The sequence below is a fragment of the Myodes glareolus genome, chromosome 4, assembly GCF_982192425.1.
Source record: "Myodes glareolus chromosome 4, mMyoGla1.1, whole genome shotgun sequence".
Taxonomy (NCBI): Eukaryota; Metazoa; Chordata; class Mammalia; order Rodentia; family Cricetidae; genus Myodes; species Myodes glareolus.
This window is the reverse complement of record NC_142029.1, coordinates 55,740,769-55,763,346: the sequence shown is the minus strand read 5'-3', so window position 1 is coordinate 55,763,346 and position 22,578 is coordinate 55,740,769. Positions and strand designations below refer to the sequence as shown.

The following is a 22,578-nucleotide window of genomic DNA, read 5'->3' as shown; positions in this document are numbered from 1 at the left end:
ATTACAGCGGTGCTTTTAATGTATACATGTAACAACTCATCAAATTATATTACTTTATGTGTGCGGTTTACTACATGTCAACTGTAACTCGATAAATCTTAAAACAAAGCAATCAAGGGCTAGTCATAGACAGTGTTGTCTAAATATAAAGTGCTTCAAAGTGTCCAAAGTGTCCCCATGGCACAAAGTGTCCAAAGGGATAGTCACCCAACTGTAGACAATAGTTTCCACTGAAAAGTATGATTTGGGAAAGGATACTGACAAGAAGATTTTAATTTTCTCTTCAAACCCTTCTGCATTTGAACTCACTGCTGAAAGTAAAATGAGGACGCAGGGATGTGGCTCTGTTGGCAGAGTCATCCTAGCAGGCTTGAAGTCCTGGGAACAACAGCAGCGCTACCTTCAAACCACAGCACCACATAAAAGCCAGGTCCGGGGTACTTCAGAGGAGGAATCTGGGTCAGAAGTTCAAGGTCATCCTCAGATAAGTTTGAGACCAGCTGGGAAGTCTGAAACTCCACCTCAAAAAAAAAAAAAAAAAGAAAGAGAGAGAGAGAGAGAGAGAGAGAGAGAGAGAGAGAGAGAGAAGGGACAGAGGGAGAGAGGGAGGGAGGGAGGAAAGAAGAAAAGAAAGGAAGAAAGAAAAGAGAAAAATAAATGCCACATTTGGTTAAAAAAACTACTTTGCCTTTTGAGATGGTCTGAATCGCAAATGTCCCCCATAGTTTCAAGTATTTGGATACTTGGTCCTCAGGTGGTGGCACTGTGGTGAAGCCTTTCTGGGGAGATACATCCTTGGGAGCTTTGACATAAAAGACAGTAGGCTGTCTCTGCTTCCAAGGTTCCCATTGAGGATGTGAGTTTCCAGCTTCCTGCTCTGGCATCGTGCCTACAGCTGGCTGCTAGGCTTCCCTACCAGGATGCACTTAGGTTTCTGGAAGCCTAAGCCAAAATAAACTCCTGCTTCTTTGAGTTGTTTTTGGTCATGGTGTTTTACCATAACCATAACAGCCTTACACAACAAAAAACCCACCAGACATTTAAAACTGACGCTGCCAGCCTGAGGCTTGAAGCTTATAAAAATTTCTAAACCTACAAGAAATAAAGATAGCAGGCATAAGAAAAACAAGAGATTAGCAATGTGGGATCAGTCCAGCTGTGCTCTACTGCGCCCTGCCCCCACCGCTACTAAGAACTTCCAACTAGTTAGCAATTACAGTTAAAAATCATTATTTGTCAGGAAGTTGAGGCCCTTGTTTTGAGGTACTCATCTGATTGTGAACCTTCCAGAAGCCTTTTGGGTAGAAATTGGGCGGGAGCTGGTAAACAGGTGGGAAGTGTTTTGTTTTGGTTCCATTCACCTGGTCCTGGTAGAAAGGGCAAAGGGGGCTGTGGAAGGAAGCTGCTTATGAGGTCAGGAGATAAGGAAGGTTATGACAGTGGTGTGCTTGGCAGCAGGCTTGGTTACCTCAGGCCTGAGTCCTCGTGGACTTAGCAGTAGCGCCCCAGTGGGCAGCGCCCCATTTTAGCCAGATTGTGCCCGGTCAGAGTCTTGCTTCCATAGTGGTCTCTAAGAGAGACAGAAAAGGAAGTGGTAACACCGGACTTATCACTGACCTAGGAATAACGGTAATTGTCCAGAAACATGTCCACGGTGGAACTTGTCCGCAGCTGCAGCATTGGGAATAGCCTCAGCGTGGAAACGACCCAATCGGCCATTTACTGAATATAGATCATATTGGGATATAGCCAAGCAAGGAAACAGGCATGAAAGAGAAACGAAGTACCCGTCATGCAGCATGCATCGTATTATTTACTTAGATGGAATGTGCAGCCTCGGCAAAACCAGAGGGATAGCAACTAGAGGAGTGGTTTGGAGGGAGGAAGAGGAGAGAATGCCAGGGATTGCTAACAAATCCGTGGTGGCATTGGTGGGAGGAAGTGGTCCGGAATCGGGTAGGTGAGGGTTGAACAATCAGGGAAACTCACTAAAACCCATCAAACCACACATTTTAACAACCACTGTTTGGGAATTGTGTCTCAACAAAATTGCTGTAGGATGGATAGAAAGAAATAGGCATTGGATGTGATGCCAGAATTTTTGTCGTTTGCCCAGGGTTGTTACCCTTTCAGGCTGCTCTTCTAGCTCTGCCCAGTGTTTTTCTTTTCTGATCTAATAGATGGCTATTTTCTTTTACAACTAAAGTTCTAAAGTCAGACTCTCCTGGATTAAAACCCCATCTCTTCCAGGAGTGCATAACCTTCGGCAAAGCACTTTGACTGCACATGCCCCTCCCCCAACAACAATAATAATCAAAATAAGAAGGAAGACAAGATCATTGGCACTGTTGAAATTCTTTTCTTTTTTTTTTTTATTTTTGAGACAGGGTTTCTCTGTAGTTTTTGGTGCCTGTCCTGGAACTAGCTCTTGTAGACCAGGCTGGCCTTGAACTCACAGAGAACCGCCTGCCTCTGCCTTCCAAGTGCTGGGATTAAAGGCGTGCACCACCACCACCCGGCACTGTTGAAATTCTTTAAATATTTTTACACACTCAGTCAGTCCTCTATTGTGGCATAAATACTTGAAGTCTGTGCGTTTTGTAGGAATTTAGGAGCCAGTGAAACAGAAAGGGAGCTAAGGCAATCAGAGACTTTATCAAAGAAGTGATGTCGCCAGGAAAACGGTTGTGGAGAATTCCATGTGGGCTGGAAAGGGTGATGGGGGCCTACAAATGGAGAAGAAAAAAATAAAATTTGCTCCTCTTTGGGTACTGCCGACCACCAGACCCTGAATTTCTTGTAAACACTTCCTTTCCTCTGCTCTGAGCAGCCTGATCTGATCTGAGCACAGACCCTGACGGCAGGGGAGTGGGTTCTGAGGAGTCTGCAGCTGAGAGCTGGGGCGTGGCCAGAGCACTGTGTAAACTGCCCCTGAGCACAATAAAGGGGCATTCTTGTCCAAAGGATGTTCCCACGACCCTGTTTGTCTGTCTGTCTCTGTGTGTATGTTTTTAAATTTTCATCCTAGTTCCCGTAGTGCGTAGAGAGTCGGAACGGTGTAGTTTTACGGTTCCTTCTGTGTGATTAGCATATTGGTGTCTATTATATTATTTTGCCTGTTCATTTGTGCCTCGGAAATAATTACCAGTTAACAGGAATTAAAAATATCAACCATTTTCTAGAGAAAAAAACGCCATTTTCCTTGGTCCTATGTATACATATAAGAAACATGTGTTGGTCAATAAAATAGTTATCTTATTCCTATAGTAAACCTTCAGATTAATCTCCTTGCCCTTGAATCTTGAATGCCCTAAGAATCTTGGAAGGTCCCCCCCCCCCCACGTAACTCTACCTTATCCCTGTCAGGAATTCTCTGCCAGCATTCTACCACAGGAATGTTCCGCAGAGGAGGTTTAAGGCATGCAGGTCTCTGTGAGTTGGAGCCCAGCCTGAACTTTATAGGAACCCCAGACCCACCAGGGTTCGTTTCACGGTGAGGCCTTGCACTCCTCCTGACAAAAAGTTTCGTGATGTATCTCGTCTCTCCCCTACAGATCCCAATTTAACACTAATGATTAATGATCAGGTTTAATACTGTGCTGTTGGTGAGCATGCACGCGGGTATCTGTGCACGAGCGGTTTCAAGCATTCAGCGATTTCCGAAGCACACACAGGAAGCCGAACGGCTCAGTCCTGAATTCACATTTGCAGAGTAGATCAGCAGTGGCTCTTATTCCAGACTGTCGCAGCCGGTCTGCTCAGGTAAGTGGCCGTCGCCCGGCCGCTTTCCGGATTAGCGGAGCAGGTGCGACGGCGAGTCGACCCACTTCAGTTCCGCACGCGTTCCCGTCCTGCCCCGCGGCCCTTCATTGAGGAGTCCCGTGCCCCCGCCCCCACAACCGCGATCACGTGAAAGAGGCGTGCGGGTCTCGTGACGTCACGTGGCCTCACCCAATAGAAGCTTCTGTTTATGTAGGGACGTAGGACTCCTCGGGACTCGGGCTGCGCAGTCGGGTGGAGGTCGCCGAATCGGGGACGGCGCCGGGAGGGTTCGCTGGTGGCCCTTCCGCAGCTGCGGCTCCGCCCGCTCCCCCGGCGTCCCTCTCGGCCCACGCCTCTGCCAGTGGCGGGCTGCCGGCTCCGCGTCCCGCCTCTGCGCCCGGAGGACATGCAGAAGAGAGGATGAGCCAGAGGGACACGCTGGTGCATCTGTTTGCCGGGGGGTAGGTCGGTGGGGCGCGCGGGGTGCAGGCTGCGGGCGGGACGCGCGGGCCCACGGAGGCCACGCCGGGCCTGGGCGTAAGTCGCGGCCTAGCTTGGCGGTCGTGCGCGGCAGCTGAGGCGCACGGACCCCGGCCTCTCCTAGGAGGCTCGGCCTGGCGACAAAATGGGAGCCGCCTCGGCCTGCCTCCTCGCCCCGCGCGCCTGGCCCTCACGTCGCCCACGTTCGCGAGCGACCTTGTTTCCGGCCGCTGCTGCGCGCTTGCTGCTGCTGCTGGTGGCGTCGCAGCCGTCGGGAAAGGCGTTGTTGTGTTCTCTCACCCGCGGTACCTGGTGGTTATTTCCAGCTCTGAAAAATTTCTCTTTCCCTAGTTTGTCCCGGTTGCGGAAGATGATGCAAAACGGCAGTGACTTTGAAGTCCTTTCTCTTATTTTTATTAATTTTGCGGGAAACCAGCCCCTCGAGCACTCACCGTTTTGGAGAAGGGCTGGGTTGAGAGAAGTCATGCACTTAGATGAATATTTAACTATATATGTGCACAGGATTAGGATGGAGCCTGAAGTCTGTTTTGCTGATCCACAGCCATTTTGCTGAGCCAACTTTGTTCCTCCATTCGAGATGTTCTTTCCCTATTAGATAAATAGAACAACGTTAAGATTTTTATCAGTGCGATTATAACCGTGTCATAAAAATAGCTATGGTGAATTAACTTTCTAATCTATACAGCAGAATAAAGTAGTCTCAAACCCCAAGGGTTTGATTTTGTATCAGTCTCTTTAAGACTATCAAAGGAATACGTATGCATTCTCTTCGTGGTTGTGTGGTTTGACTTAATATATGAGGATTCTATTGCTGATAATGACAATACTTTCCTTAGTTGGCACACATTTAATTCATAAATTAATAATAATTTATTCTCCCGTTTTGAACCGCCCTCTACTCTGGCGGTAAAACAACTGCTAATTTTGCGAGAACCCATTTGCTTTTCCTGCTTCTGAAATGTTTACTACCAGTAGGTCTCTGCTGTACCTGAACTTTGCACATGCTAGACAAGCTCTCCCACCTCAGGGCTCCATCCCGGGCCTTTAAAACATTTTAGTAAACTCTGTGTATTGGGGGGGAGGGAGTAAGGGAAAGTAAAGATGTATTGTCCTGAAGTTATTGGATTTCCACTTGTAATTAGATCTTGTAGCTACACCTGCTGCAAGGTAGAAGACCATAAATGTAGTTCAGGCTGGCCCTTTGAATTTGAATTAATAGACAAAACTCTTTCATCTTGATCACTTCACCTATAGGGCAAAGTTGATGGTCTCTCTAAGGCAGGACCTTCTGTGGCTCCTGTGTTCAGGCTTCGTGTTTTGCAAGTTTTGTTAAAGATAGAGCGCACGTGTATATGAAAAAAAATGTTAGCAAAAATGCATTAGTTTTCCAGCTTGTACTGGGATCATCACTTTGTGTTTATTAATACTTATGAATTTAGACCATTTAGGGTTTGGTTTTTTTTTTTTTTTGGTTTTTGGGGTTTTTTTTTTTTTTTGGTTGTTGAGAACTGGAATGAAGGATTTTTTATGGGATCCAAAAATACAGCTTGTTCCCTCCTTCCCAAAGAAGTCTAGTGTGTGCACAGTAGAATGTTAAGTGGGACAGGATACAGTGCTTTTAAATTCTTTCCCTTTGCATCTCATCTCGACTTCATATTTATATAGAGTGAATGTCTAAGTGATTTAGCATACACTCCTCACAGAAATAGTAGAGTGATAGGTGATAGCAAAGGTCCTTTCGATCAAAAGAGAGAAAAAATGCTAATGTCAATTTCTCTTCCCTAAGGTCAAACATTTTCATTACAAGTAAAATGAGAAATAAGTAATTATAAAGTCTTGATAATTCAATAATACGTAAATACTGTTGTATCATATTCTGGCAGTGTTGTGTGTGATAAACATTTAGAGATGCAAGGCAGGTTACGTTGGAAATGTTCTTAATTAAAAATGTCTAATTTGTGTACCAAGCTTGCATGTTTTGACAATAATTTGGTGTGTTCTTTGTAAGTGCTGAGTTTTATCATTACAGGATTCTATCCACACTAGGAGCTGTAAGATTTATTTTACCTCACAGAAGAGGTGTGCCTTTGTAGACTATGTCTTGGCTTCCTCGCATGGTATTCTTTGGATTACACTCAGCATACCTTAAAAGAACCAAGAGGAACCTTTCATGGTGACATTTATTCTTAGGCAAGGATTTTCTTCACACGGGAGCCTTTGAGCTCCTTTTCTGGTGACTTAAAATGGTGTATACTCGTGCACTTCAGGATCCCAGAAGATTTTTACTAGGGGCTGTACTGTTAGTAGGAACATTTGAAACAGGCTGGACCTTGGTTCTGAATGACATTCTCATGTGCTTAACTCGTGCTTTCTTTAAGGCACCCTTTGATCTCATTATGCTTTTCTAGAGTTAATATTCAGGATTTGTAAGGGCATTTGTTGGGTTAATTGAGTTACAGAGACGGATCATGGTAGCTGTGAAGAAGAGAATGTTGATTAAGGTTTAGTTTCCACTCCACCTCAAATGCTGTATGTCTGTTCATAGACACAAGTACTATAAAGACAGCTTTCTCAAGTTACTTATTTATTGAGTAATACTGTGATTTGGGGGGGGGGTTGTGAAATTTTTTTGCCTGGCTCTTTGTAAGCTCAGGCCATAAGTAGAATACTTATTTAATGAGGTTTTTTTGTATTATACTATGTTTATAATTTTTTTTACCGTTCTCATTTCTTCCATCTTTTCTATTTTTCTGTGGAGTTCTTTGGGGTTTTTTTTTGTGATTTATTTATATGTGGCTGGAAAAATGGCTCAGTGGTTAAGAACACTTCTTGTTCTTGGAAAGGACCCAGATTTTGATTCTCAGGACCCATACGGTAGCTCATAACCATCCAAAACCCTAGTTCCAGGGGATCTAACAGACACACACAGTACAAAACACTCACATACATGAAGTAAAATAAACTTAAAATTATATATGTGTGTGTGTGTGTGTGTATACACACATATATATACATACATGTGTGCATATTTTGGTATATGTATGTGCACCCATATGTGCAGGAACCCATGCAGGCCAATCAAAAGAGGGCATCAGAGTACTCTAGTGGTGGTGCACACCTTTAATCCCAGCACTCTGGGGGCAGAGACAGGCGGGTCTCTGTGAGTTCAAGGCCAGCCTGGTCTACAGAGGGAGTTCCAGGACAGCCAAGGCTACACAGAGAAGAAAAAAAAAAAAAGAAGATGAAGAAGACGACTTCAGATATCCTGGAATTGGAGGAACACAAAGTTGTGAGTCGCTATTTAGGTGTTGGAACTGAACCTAAGTGCAGGTGCTCTTAAACACTGAGCCGTGTCCCCGGTTCCATCCTGTGTCTGCTTAGACCTTTTGGGCTGCGATAACAAAATACCATAAATCGGGTGGCATCTAGAAAGTTAATATTTATTTGCTCCAGGTCCAGAGCCTTGAGAGTCCAGGTAGCAGATTGCATGCCTGCCTAGTGAAGACCTACTTCCTTCGACTTCATTCTCAGTCTCAAATGGTGAAAGGGGCTAGCTAGCAGCACTCCTTTATGTCATAAAGCTCTGTCTCAGTATCTAGTCACTTCCCCCAAACCCAGCCCTTCTCAGTGCTGTCACCTCTTAGGGGTAGGATTTGAACCTATGAATGGGGAGGCAGGTGTCTTAAACATTGAGATATACTCCTGTGAGAATTTCATTCTAATGGATTGGAAAACTAAGGGAAGTTACTTATTCTGACAGTGTTTTGTTAGCTGTTTCCCTGTAGAGGGTTAACTTGGCACAGTAAGGGGTAGTTGGGGCAGGGGCAGTAGCAATTTGAATTCCCAAGAACCCTTCTGGTGGTCCAGCCATTCTAAGTCACAAAAATAGTATGATGTTGTTTGCTTTCACAGATGTGTTGGTATTTGTGCCGGTAGTCTGTTCGTTTAGGAGCAGAGTCTTTTAGGTTTTTGCTAGTTTCCCTTAAAATGTTCATACAGGGACTAGGGAGTGCCTAATGCCAATCATGAAGACTTAAGTTCAGATCTCCAATACAAGATTAGAACAGAGTAGAAGAGCCAGATGAGCCTGGTGGTGCATGCCCTTGGTCCCAGCACTCAGGAGACAGAGGCAAGCAGATCTTCGAGTTTGAGGTCAGCCTGGTCTATATAATGAGATTCTGTCTCAAAAAAGAAAAGAAACTAGAAGAACCAGAAAATACATTCTGAAACCAAATGCAGCAAGGAAGAGATGGTGAACTTTCCTGTGTTACTGTCATACAAATTTAGCTAAAGAGCTCTTAGTCACTGGATCTGATCTGATTGGAGAATTTAGTGATTTTGATTAGTTGTTAAAAATGTGAAGAGAAGCAAATATAGTCTTGGTTTGTTTGTTTGTTTGTTTGTTTTTCAAGACAGGGTTTCTCTGTAGCTTTGGAGCCTGTCCTGAAACTCTCTATAGACCAGGCTGGCCTCAAACTCACAGCCTGCCTCTGCCTCCTGAGTGCTGGGATTAAAGGTGTGTGCCACCACCACCTACCTGAAATTTACTTTTTCAAAATAATCATGTTTCCTCGTGCATATTTTGTTTCCATAGTGGGTTATTTTTAGTCCTTAGTCTGGTACTATACAACTGTGTCCTGATCTCGGTGTTAGTGCCCTTCCACACATCTATGTTTATCTAACCAGCTGGCCAGCATTTTTCTGATTTGGGTATTATTATTATTCTTTATTTTGCTGTAGCATTCAAAGTAAGAATGGTCTTTTTAATTTTTTTCTGAACCAGAAATATCACACATACCTTAAATACCCCTTTCACTTCAACAATTTATTTAGTTTTAAATGGTAATCTAACACTGTATAGGAAATGTTCCTAGCCATTTTGAAAAAAGTGTGTTTCTTGCCTTAAATACTAAAGACTTGAAGATAATACTCATTCTATAGTGTTGGTTAATAAATTAGGCTATAAAAGAAAAGGTTGGGGGTTAAAATTCCTTAATGAGGTTTATAGGATTTTAGAGGTGGCCCACATGTTTTGGTGTTGTTTGTCGTCCCCCCCCCCCGCCCCCCCAAGACAGTTTCTCTGTGTAGCTTTGGATCCTGTCCTGGAACTCACTCTATAGACCAGGCTGGTCGCAAACTCACAGAGACCTAGGATTACAAAAAACCTTAAGATAAATTAACATTTTCGTGAACTGGTTTTTAGTGTTGTTTCTCATGAAATGGTGTGTTACTTGGAAACAGAAAAATGGGTCAACCTGTTCATTTTGCTTTTACAAAGATAAACTGCATTTGTTCGAGGAAATAGATTTGTGTAAATATTAAGAAAGATGAATTTCCAAGCACCTTTTAAAATGTGTACTCCACCCAGATTTGTGGACCTACCTAGGAAATACTTAGCACACTTTCTTGCCTGTCCAACAAGTGTTCTGGCTCAGGCATGCTCGGAACCTCAGACTGAAGGCAACCTATGTCTGACAGTCACAGTCTTGGAATCTGTTCTGTTCCTTGTTCCTCCCTTTCCTTCAGCAGAATCTTGAAAGTTCTTAGGTTCCTATGTGTGCCCCCCCCCCCCCCACATACGCCTCAGTTCGGTTTGTAAAAGTTTTTTATAGACCGCGGAACTGGTCCTAGTGATTCAGCTGTTTGAGACTATAGAACTGTATTTGTAACTGTATACCTGGCAGGTTCAAGATTCTTAGCAGTGTGGTTGAAATGGATCTGCTTGCTACTTCACTGCTGTTTAGTGAAAACTTCCCCTTTGCCTTCCCCACCCCCTCACCCTCAGCTTACAGTCCTTGTGCCCTGTGGTAAACTTGCGCAGGAGAACACTTTGAAGCCCTCAGTCTCACAAGATGTTTGCAGTTTTTGAATTCTGTGCTTTTAAACAGTCTCTTGGTGCCTAGCTTACTAAACTGTGCCAACTTACTCAAGAGGTTGGTTAAAAAAAAAAAAAGTACTAAAGTAGTTGACCACTGGCATGCCTGAATTTTTCTTATGTACATAAGCAAATAGAATCAACTTGTCAAAGTTGGGTAAACTTACCACACAGACAAACATAAAGGTAGAAGATTATAAAATAGTCGAATTTAACAATGTTGAATAGTCTGTAGATCGATGCATAGAACGAATGATTGTCTTATTTTTCTAAGTAATCTTGGTTGTTTACCCCTTTAGTTCCTTTTCCTTCCTAGTCCGTCCTTTCCTTTCTCCTACCTTTCTCCCCTTCTTCCCTCTCTCCCTTCCTCTTTCTAGGTGGCAGTGTTTTGTTATGCAGGTCTGCAGTTCTTGGTCCCTTTGTCTTGGCCTCAACAGTGCTAAATTATAGGTGTGGACCACTCCCCATTAATTGCCTATAAACTTTATTGTTTTATGTGCCTGGTGTTTTGCCTGCCTGTATGTCTGTGCACTGTGTGCATGCTGAGTACCGTTGAATCCTCTAGAACTGCTATTACATACTCTTGTGACCCTCCATGTGGATACTGGGCATTGAACTCTGTTCTCTGGAAGAATGACCAGTGCTCATAACACGTAAGCCATTGCTCTAGTCCCTGCCTATAAACTTTTAAGATGCACATTGGTTCAGGTAGTTTGACTAAGAAGAAAAAAATTGAGGTTACTTTGGATATATCAAAGATACAATACTATTTTACACATCAAATACAGAAAGATGTGTAGTGTAGAGATTGATGCTATTATGAATTTTTAATGTTCCTTGGTCTCAAACTGGACTATTTTCTCCTTCGAGTTGCCAGTGAAGAAAACAGAGCAAATGAGTGATTGTTTTACAGAAATAACTTTTAAATTGTAACTTTTAAGTAGTAAAATATTCACATTAGCAGATGAATTGCCTGCCATCCTACATGGCTCTAACTTATGGCCAGGTCCCTGGGCCGGAGGAAAATAGCTCCTATAGAAGGCAGGAGACCTCAAGGCTTGCTTTAATCACTTGGAGTCAGTGCTGAGTAGATGTGCACACAGCCAGAGAGAGTTGAATGAAGGTAATTGATTTTTCTTTTTCATTTGTTACTTTGTGTCTTTAGTGTGTTTCCTATGCTTTTTGAGACAAATTCCATGACTGGCCTGGAATTTGCTCTGTAGGCCAGACTACCTCAGAGATCCACCTGCCTCTGTTTCCAAGTCCTGGGACTAAAAATATGCACCACCATGCTTGAGTGGTGTGTCTTTTACTATTTCTTGTGTTTTCTGATAGTTGAGTGTCAGAAAACCTTGAATCCTTTTTATCTTTCTGATGATTTTTAACTTCTAGACCTTTTCTGCATGGGTCTAGGTTTTTTTTAGCTTGTTTCGGTTTAAGATACTTCATCCTGATTCTTTATTCTCATGCTACTTTGCAAAGTAAACCCAGAGCCTTATGCTCCAACCTCTTTTTAATCTTAACTTGGCCTGGCTCATCTTAAAGTGGAGTATCCTAGGTAGGCCTTGAGCTTGTAGTCTTGCTTCTTGACTTCTTGCTATTTTTTAAAAAAACGTGATTATATTGTTTATGCAGATTGGTGTTTCTGAAAAGTTTAATTCTGTCTTAATGAAAATTTAGTTGTTTATTGATGTGAAACTGAAGGAGTGGAATAAGGCTCAAATAATATTACATAGTATTTGTTTTTTGAGATAGGACTTCATGTAGCCTAGCCTTGCTTGAATTCACTGTGTAACTAAGGATTACCTTGAACTTCTGATTATTCTTCTGCCTCCTACTTGCTGAAACTATAAGCCTGCATCACGGCTCTCAAGCCCTTTCCTTTAATTAATTACTTGCTTAACTTTGAATAATTGTGCATCCACATCTTAGATGCATAAGTGAGCTAAATACTGTATACTTAATATAGTTTGGTTGTGCTTACGTTCATTTAGACATAAAACTAAATGCATTATAGCACAGTGCTTTACTCTTGTGCACGAAGCTGATGATGCCATAAAAATGAAATACCTTTCGTATAAGTTAAATTAATACAGTGCTGCACTCATTATATGGCCATGTCTGGTTTTACAAGGGTGCTGAGGATTCCAACCCGGGTCCTCATGTTTGTATAAGTGCTCTTACCTACTGAGTTATTCCCCGACCTAGTCTGTTCTCAGCTTCTTGAGAGCTGGGATTACAGATGTAGACCATTATGTCCTACTCTTGTATTTAAAGAGAAGTATTGCTTAGGTTATTACTTAAATTCTGTGGGTTTTTTTTTCTAACCAGTTTAAACAAGACATTTTATTAAAAGTTTTTATTTTGTTCCTCTGATGATCAATCTTTATATAAAAAGGGTTTTGTTGATTTTTTTTTCACTAATTCTGCCTGTTCTACACGTGTGGACATAAGAGATAGTGACTGAAACTGTTTTTTAACAAAGTTCTTCTGAGAGTTGGGAGTACTTAAAATTAGAAATACGCATGACTATCCATAAGTAATTGATCTCTGTCCTACTGTTCAGAATGATTTCTGGGATCTTAAAGGGTTAGAAATGTGAAAAATGGGCTGGGCGGTGGTGGCGCACACTTTTAATCCTAGCACTCGGGAGGCAGAGGCAGGCCAATCTCTGTGAGTCCAGCCTCGTCTACAAGAGCTAGTTCCAGGGCAGGCTCCAAAGCTACAGAGAAACCCTGTCTTGGAAAAACAAAAACAAAAAAACAAAAAAGAAATGTGAAAAATGAAATACATTTCAAGCACTGGTATAGATCCGACAGTGCTGTAAGTCATACCGTGGCAAGAAGCACTGATCAGCTCTTTTGCCAATCGTTTTAGGAATGGCCCTCACTGGAGCTCCTCCTGTACCCAATTGTATGTAAAGTACTAAGCTCAGTGTTTGTTTGTTTGTTTCAAATTTTATTCTGATATTTGGGGACGGGGCTACCAGTTGCAAAATGCTGGGTGCATAGTTTCCTCAGTACTTTTAAATTTTTGTAGGTTACAAAACACCTTTGGATTAGAGCACTAAGTAAAAATATATATTCTCATTGGCTGTTAGATACCTAATTCTGATCTTTTCGTCTTTTTGTAGATGTGGTGGCACAGTGGGAGCTATTCTGACATGTCCACTGGAAGTTGTCAAAACGCGGTTACAGTCATCTTCTGTGACACTTTATGTCTCTGAAGTTCAGCTGAACACCATGACCGGAGCCAGTGTCAACCGAGTAGTGTCCCCTGGGCCTCTGCACTGCCTAAAGTGAGAGCTAAGCATTCATGGATTTTGTTGCTGCTGCTGCTTATCTTAGTGGTTCCCACATGCTTAACTTTTTTCTTACACATTTTAAAAAGGTTTTTTAGAAAAGCTAATGACAGAAGTTAGCATGAATCATACTTATTAGTTGTAGCAGACTATAATGGAGTAGAACAGTTATAAAAATTATATTAAATGGAATATTTCCAAGTTGTATATATTTAAACTATTTTTTCTAAATTTATCCATTGGGTTTCTTTTCTAAAGTTATTCTTTAGAAATACTCTTTAGAAATTCTTTATTTCTTAAAGTTTTCTAAGTTATAAAGGTATTTTGCATTGAATTGATTAATTTTTGAGACCTGACTGGTCTGGAATTCAGTATCCAGAACAGGCCTACCTCTGTGCCACCATACCCAGATGGCTGTTGTATTTAGTTTTAAAATGAAGGTAGTATTGGTGTTACTATTGTGTGTTTAACGTTCACATATATGCACAAGTACCTGCATCTAGTTGCTGACAATTTTCTTTTATAAAATATATCACATATATAATTTATACAGCTTCAGCTTGAAACAGTTATACCAGTTTTGAAAATCTCTGTGTTGACATTTTCTAATGATTAGAAGAGGATTGGCCTGTTTATGTTACTAGACTTAATCACGTTGCTTTCAAACTTATTTAAGACTGGCTGTGGTGGCACACACCTTTAATCCCAGCTCTTGGGAGGCAGAGGCTGATAGATCTCTTGAGTTTGGGGCCAGTCTAGTTTACAGAGCCAAGTTCCAGGACAGCCAGGGCTTCACAGAGAAACCCTGTCTTGAAAAGCAAAACAAAACTTACTCAGATCATTTTCTGTGTCGTTAGATTTGTATTAGAGCTCAATGCTTGTGTGTCTACCTTATCAGTTCACTTGACTTAAATCTGTTTGAACTGACCAGTAGTATTTATTTTGTAGTAGCAAATGAACTCATCCAGTATATTTACATTTGCTACTAAGAGATTGCATCATGCTTTTTTCAACTTGGTTACCTAAGTACATGAGTAAAACTGTCAGCAGTTTTGAATTAAAATGTCAATTACAGTAAAGTACTGATTGGTGTGAGAAATGTATCTTTTTAAAAATATTTTTTGCATATCTTAAGTGTATATGGGTATTCTGTCTGCATATATATGCACACTAGAAGAGGACATCAGATCCCGTGGGACTCCAGTTATAGATGATTGTGAGCTACCATGTGGGTACTGGGAATTGAACTCAGGATCTCTAGAAGAGCAGCTAGTGCTCATAACCAGTGAGCTATTTCTCCAGCTCCAGGAAATGAATCTTAATTCATTTCTGAATGAATAATTTTGACATTACCATTAATCAGATCTTTTTTAAAATTCTGCTTTAGACCCTTGCGATATACTTTGTTTTGGTTTTCATAAGAACTTACTTTTTTTTTTTTATTAAATTTTTCAGGGGTGTTTGTTTGAAACAAAGCTTCATTAGGTGACACTAGCTGACCTTGAACTCTATGTAGATTAGACTGACCTCAAACTCACAAAGATTAACCTGCTTTTGCTTCCCTGGTAATGGGATTAAAGGCATGCACCACCGCCATTTCCTCAAGTTTTTTCATGCCCACCTTTAACTTCTTTGTAAATCATTTAATCACTAAAGCACCCAATAAGTGAATACTGTTTTGTTTTCTTATCCTTAAACTAAAATGGGTGAGATTACTTTTTTCCTTTTTTTTAATTTATGATTTATCTTTATTTTATGTGCATTGGTGTGAAGGTGTCAGATCCCCTGGCACTGGATTTTCAGACAGTTGTGAGCTGCTGTATGGGTGCTGGGAATTGAACCCGGGTCCTCTGGAAGAGCAGTCAGTGCTCTTAACCGCTGAGCCATTTCTCCAGCCCCGAGATTACTTTTTTCATACAGTTGTTTTCTACCTTTGGACTTCATAGAAAAAATCTTGCCTTCAACTTATATCTTTAATTAACTGTTACATTCATTTGCCTTTTAAGAGATCTTTCTTGCTGGGCAGTGGTGGCACACGCCTTTAATCCCAGCACTAGGGAGGAAGTATATAGATACTCTGAGAGAAGCACTTGATTTACCTGTTTCTTAGTGCTAAAGTTTCCTTTTTTTTTTTTTTTTGGTTCCAAGTCAATTCTAATTAGACTGGCCTGAACTTCTTCAGCCTCGTCCTCCCAAATATGGGACTACAGGCACATGCCACCACGTCTGGTTTCGCCATTAAAATATTATTTTCCATCTCACCTCTACAGCTTCATTAAACCACTTAATCTCAGAAAGCCTCTTATGTTTTAGGCTCTTTATCCCTTTTTCTTCTGGGGATAAATATCTTGTATAGTATTTGTTTATTGTGACCTATTAAATTATTTGCATTAATATGCTTTTTTCTCAACTATTCAGTAGAGTTTTGAGTGTGAGGGCCTATATCTTTTTTTTTTTTTTAATCTAGTCATGAGCTCTTCATACACTAAGTTCTCAATACATTAGATATTAACTAATTGGAGGGGAAATTGACCAAACATTCTAGTAAGCCATGGTTAGGGTGATAGACTTGTCATAGCATCTCCCTGAAACTGTTGATTGACATCGTACTTCAGAACTTGAGAGTTTCCAGGATTGGGTAAAGACTAAAAGGATTGGGCTGCAGCTCAGTGGTGGAGGATTTGCCTTCTGTGTATGAAGCTGAGTCTGATCCCCAGTACCAGGCAAAACCCTAAGAGCAGAAAGAAGCTACACTCTGCTTGTGGAATCGAATTTGCTGATGAAGTGAAAAGGAGAGAGAAAGCATGTCAGTGCCACATGCTTATTAGATATTTCTTAATCTCCTCTGTTATTTTGAGACAGGGTCTCACTGAAGCCCAGTCTGACTTTTAACTCACACAAACTGGGATGATCCTCTTATCTCAGCCTCCCAATGTTGGAATTACAAGCATGAGCCTACATACCTCAATAAAACTGTTATTTTTAAACATTTTATGCATGTGTATATAGGTACATACATGGCACAGTATACATGTAAAGAAAGAAGCCAACTGTGTGGAGTCAATTTTCCTTCCAACATTAGGTGAGTTCCAGGGATCCAAATTAGATCCTCAGACCCAGTGGCAAGTACCTCTACCCACTGAGCCGTCTTGCCAGACATTTTAGAAAAGAATATGCAGAGTTTTATTACTAGTAAATCACTTTGATTTTCAGTACTTTGCCTGTGCCCCCCCTCAAAGTTTTTATAGTAATGAAATTGGACTGGAAAGATACATTATAAATAGGAGAAATTGGTTTTGTTCTAGGATATTGTAAAGGACGATAGAAGAACATTTCTTTCTAATATTTCTTTTTCTCTTTTTAGAGTTATCCTGGAAAAAGAGGGTCCTCGCTCATTGTTTAGAGGATTAGGCCCCAACTTAGTGGGAGTGGCACCCTCCAGGTAAAAAAAAAAAAAAAAGACTAAGTAAAATTATAGCAGTCTTTGTTTCAAGGTATCTGGATATAATTTGTAGACACAGTTAAATTTATAAATTTGACTTTTCAGTATTTGTGGGAAGGCATTTGAGAGTTTCTGGTGCTAATCAGAAGGCATCTACAAAGAAAAGCTTGATTCTGGGACTAACATTCATTGTATTAAGTAAATGTTTCTTGTTGTAAGGGAAAAGGTGTAATGTTTGCTTTAAACTGTTAAAACTCACACTTGGAAAATCTTGTAAAATGAAGTGTGGAATAAAGTAACTCTGAGTTCAAAACTATTTGTAGACAGTTTCATATTTTAAATTGTTATGAATGGAACTGAGATTTGAGGGGAGAATAGGAAACTATAAATTAAAATAGCATCTTTAAATTGGATTGACTAGGACCTATTATATTAGTAATGCTTTCAAAATAAATCTTAATTTTCTCATAACTATTGACTTGCCTATTATGATACTATCTGAGAAAATGCTTATATTCTCTTTTGACCTTAGAAATTATAAGAATTTTATACGTAATGGGAAGGGCCAAGTATAAACTGATGTGGAATGGGTTCTTTTTTGGGGGGGGGGGGGAGTCTGATCTATAAACTATGTTGGCTTTGAAATCACAGAGATCCACCTGCCTCTACCTCCCAGAGTGCAGGGATCAAAGCTAAACTGATGTTTTATGATAAATTGTTAGAAGTTATGCTTTAAATTTAACTGTGGTAACTTAAATTTTCCTTAAAAAATGTTTTTTAAAGGATTTGGTGTATGTATGTGAGGGAGTGTTCCATATTTTTGTTTTCAGATAGTCTCACTGGGTAGCCCTACTAGCCTCATCTACCTGCCTCCTGCCTAAGACATCTGAGTACTAGAATTATAGAGGTTAACCTGGCTATACATAGGGTTTTTTAAAAATGTTTATTATGTATGAATATTCTTCCTGCATACATGTATGTACACCATGTGTCAGAAGAAAGAATCAGATCCCTTGCAACTGGAATCTTCCATGGTAGAATGCTGTCCAGAAAAGTTCCTATTTAGAATGTATATGAACACCTAGTTCTGTACTTTAAACCACATACCCCATTCATACCTTGTTGCTTACTGGATTTCACTTCTTTCATCTTAAGAAATTTTTCAGAGCTGTGCTTGGTGGCCTACACCTGTAGTTGTGAGGCTGAGCAGCCTTATCTTGCATTCAAAGCCAGGGCAGCCACATACTTAGGCATGCTGGCTACTGTCCATCTTTTTAATATTTACTAAATGTACTAAAATTTTATTTTGACATTTTGTCATATTTAATTTTTTGTATAGTTATACCCTATTTATTATCATTTGTTTTTTATTTATATTTTCTATATGTCTATTACATAACCTATTTTTTTTTTAAGATGTCTTCTGTGATTCTTTCTTAGAAATGAGTTTTTCTTCCTTCCTGTTTTGGAATTGTATGTCCTAAGATTGTAGGTTTGTTTGTTTGTTTGTTATTTTCCTTATAAATAGAACATTTTGTTTCAAATTATTAAATAGTCCCCTCTTTTTTTGAAACAGGCTTTTACTTTGTAGTTCAGATTACTCTTGAACTTAAGATCCTCTTGTCTTCCCTGCTGATTGCTAAGATTTGCAGGTGAAAGCCACGTGCCTGGCCCCTTTTTTCTTAAACACATTTTTTAAAAATACAGTAGTGGAAGCTGGAGAGATGATGATTTAGTGGTTAAGAGCATTTGCTGCTCTTGCATTCTTAAGAACTGAACCTGAATTCAGTTCTCAATACTCTTATGGAGTCTCAAAACCATCTATAATTCCGGTCCAGAGAATCTGACACCTTCTTCTGGTCTCCATGGGCTCTTCATGCACCTGGAACACTTACCTGCAGGCAGAATACTTACACAATCAGGAGGAAAAGTCAGGGTAATGAAACTTTCCATTACCAATTATTGGTCTACTTTGTTACTGTAAGTCAGCTTTGTTGAGAAATAATGCAATATTTGATTCAGCAAGGCAATAATTCAGTACTTCAAAGGCTGAAAGAGCTCTAAGTCTAGTGGAGTATTTTACACACATTGCAAAACATAAGCTGGCCCAATGGGCCTGATCACATTTGTTAAAATTATTTTGTCTAAAGAATACCGTGGGGCAACGCCAGGCAGTGGTGGTGCACGCCTTTAATCCCAGCACTCGGGAGGCAGAGGCAGGCAGATCTCCGTGAGTTTGAGGCCAGCCTGGGCTATAAAAGCTAGCTCCAGAACAGGCTCCAGAGCTATAGAGAAACCCTGTCTTGAAAAAAAAAATATTAAAAAAAAGAAAGAATACTGTGGGCAAGAGGTATAAAAGGAATAAAGACTTGGGTGGGATCTCCAGCACCAAAAGGTAGAATGTGTAAACCTGTTCTGTGTGTGTTAGAGGGTAAAATATACTACAGTAGAATGTGTAAACCTATTCTGTATGTGTTAGAGGGTAAAATACACTACAGATTCTCAGAACTGTCCAGCAGCAGACCAGTTAGATCAGCTCTACCTCTAAAGTTATGACCACCTAACTCAGGTTAAGTACACTAACTCAGAAGTACAAATAGCATAGCCGCACTGGTGTACAGGATATGATTCGCATTGTCAGTATGGAGCACAGCTTAGGAGCTGTGACAGTGGGTGCTAGGAACCACACATTGGCGTTTGGCCTTTGTGAAGTACAAAACATGCTTAGTGGAAACATAGGTAAACTGATGTTATGGTGAATATGACAGACTATTAGATTTCTCTATTCTAGAATTATAAAGATTTATGCTTTTTAAATTATTTTTAGAGCAATATACTTTGCTGCTTATTCAAACTGCAAGGAAAAGTTGAATGGTGTTTTTGATCCTGATTCTACCCAAGTACACATGATTTCAGCTGCAATGGCAGGTATGAATATTTAATAGTAAAACTTCTCAAACCTGGAAATGTTAATATTTTATGATGACTTTATATCAAATTAAGATAGTGTGTTTTTTAATAATTAAAATCTATAAAGATGATTTTGTTCGTTTGAATAAAACATTTGCTATACATAAAATCTGTTATCAGTTACATCTTTGTAACTTTGTAAACTGAGTTTAAGTGGCAGACTGTAGATAGTATATTTATTTTGCTGTGTATTGCCTAATATTTAATGCATTCATGCTTTAAGAGTCCAGCCATAATCCCACTGGAATTAGAGCTGCCATTTGCTCTCTTCAGTTTCCGTTAGTGCCTACCTGCTGCATGTTTTGACTTCTGTCTGAAATGTGCCGCCAATACTTGGTAAAGTATTCGTTGTGTCCTGTGCTTGGATGCTACAGTTTTTGTGATCTTTATTATGGTTCAGTTACTATAATTTGTTATGTTTGAGAAGATGTGTATCATTCCTCATAATCTGGACTATATACTGATCTTAGCTTTAGACAATGGCTTGTGTGTACATGCTTGTGTAGAAATGTTTCCAGGAACTTCTGCATCAGCACACCCCTCACAGGTCTTTCTAAGAGTAAGTGGTAGAGATTGGTTTGTCACTCTGGTTCTGGAATCATTTGCTGCCATGCATGTTAAACAATGCCTTGAATTTTAGTTCTTAATAGAAAATTCTTCCAATTTTCTGAGAATTATTTTATCCACCCATTTCCAAATTGTTCTGTAACTTTGTAAGGAAAACTATAGTTGCTTTTATCAGCTGTTGATCAATAAATTGACTTCCCATTGTGCACTTAATGATGAGTGCCTTGAAACTGCTAATCATTTTCTCTTTGGAATAGTTTAATTTGAACCACATTTTAACCAATTTAGCCAAGTGTAACCTGAAATGCTGATTTATGAAAGACTGGTAGCCTCTGCTATATAATAAATCTAGCATATAACTTACAAATTGTTTTCAAGACTTTTTATATTTACAGTTGATGACTAATTGACATTTTGAAGCTGGAAGGGGCAGTGCTTTAAGTCAAGATAGTGTATACTCTGATTTGCCAGTCTGGAGATCTTGATTCCTGGGAGTTTGGGGGAACTTATCCATGGAATAACTGGATTGATCTGGATAGATCAATTATTGAGAATTAGTATTGATTAGTAATAATCAATTATTGAGAATTAGTATTGAGAATTAGTTCTTAGTATAATAGTATTTGCCTAGTTACAAACTAGAATTTTTTAATTGTACTATTTATAGATGTTGGTTATACATGTTTTCCTCTCACAGATTTGACTGGGTATAGGTGAAAGTTGGGCCAATTAGTTATAAACCCAGCAACCATTATACTAGGTTAGCAATCTCTTTCTAGATTGTCGACATTTGTGTGTGGTGCCTATTTGTCTGTAACTCCAGAACATTAAAAAGAAATGTTTATACTTTTTAAAAAATTGAAATCAAGAAACTAGATAAGCTGGGCAGTGGTGGCACACGCCTTTAATCCCAACACTTGGGAGGCAGAGGCAGGTGGATCTCTGAGTTTGAGGCCAGCCTAGTCTACAGAGCAAGTGAGTTCCAGGACAGTCAGGAATACAGAGAAACCCTGTCTCAAGAAAAAAGAAAGAAAGAAAAAGAAATTAGTTATTTTAAAGTTGACAGTGTTTATTATGAATTCAATATTACACATTTAGAAGTTCAGGGTATCTAAATTCTTATAGAAACATTTTCTTATATTAGACTATCTCATCAAAATTTATTGTTTCTATATCACATTGAAAAGTAATTCAGTAAAACATTAAAAATTCTTTTCTTAAATGTATAATATTTTCATTAGTACTGTTTCCCAACTTGAATTCCTTCCGTTTTCGTAAATTGATAAGCGTGCATATTCAGACATTATTACCCTTTGCATTTACCGTGTAATTTGAAAGTTTTTTTTATTTGTTTGCAGTTATATTTCCTGAAAATTACGCCTTCAGCATTTCCTTGTACTATTTGTTAGCATTAACATCTAGCTTTGCAGGTTTTTATGTGTAGCTACATGGCTGGTGAAAGAGAATGGTCCCGTACAGATTGATTAAGGTAGCTTTTTGCCCCCTTTATTCTTAAAATAATCAACAGCAGATTGCTCTGGGTTTTCTTCAGGGTCATATATTTGGACATCAAAGAATGATTTAAGAGGTACAAAATACTTAAAGATAAGTCATGTGAAAAAGATTTTAAGTGATTGTTAAAAAAAAATGCTAACCTTGTCACCTTAGTAGCAAAACTGCATTAAAAGAGGCTGTTAGCCCTATTACCTGGGGATTTTACCACTCCAGTCAGCATCCACAGCCACAGGGCCTGTCTTCAGTTTCATTTTGCATGTTACCCAAATTGACTAAAACATGTAATTTAAATATTAAACTTAGTTAAAACTGCAGTCAAAGAGAGTCATTTTTGGCAGTGTTGTAAGTGGCCACAGCTAAAATATACTGTTTGTTTTTGTTTACGGAAACATTTTCCAGTAACAAAGATATTTAATCCGAGTAATCCTGATTGTTTTTGTGCTCTACGAACCCCTTTACCCCTTACACATGACTATGGGTACACTGTTTACTGTAGCTTTTGGGGTATCTGTTTTGTGTCTGTCTTGTTGAAATAATCTTGAGTAACCTTCTGAGTATACCATGGCACCCGTTGGTATGCCTAAATGTATTGTTTCTTCTTTCTTTACAGTAATTCTTAATTTTTAAAAGTTTACCTGACAAACA

The 22,578-nt window shown here is 39.7% G+C and overlaps 1 protein-coding gene across 1 annotated transcript in view; it reads left to right on the top strand.

Annotated features, from left to right (window-relative positions):
• Positions 1-4,014: 4,014 nt before the first annotated feature.
• Slc25a36 (solute carrier family 25 member 36) overlaps positions 4,015-22,578 on the top strand; it is a 30,519-nt gene continuing 11,955 nt past the window's right edge. The window contains exons 1-4 of the mRNA XM_085689594.2: positions 4,015-4,223; positions 13,272-13,436; positions 16,804-16,881; positions 19,709-19,809. Of these exons, the coding sequence (XP_085545720.1) occupies positions 4,183-4,223; positions 13,272-13,436; positions 16,804-16,881; positions 19,709-19,809 (385 nt within the window). The 5' untranslated portion in view covers positions 4,015-4,182. The remainder of the gene's footprint in view (positions 4,224-13,271; positions 13,437-16,803; positions 16,882-19,708; positions 19,810-22,578) is intronic.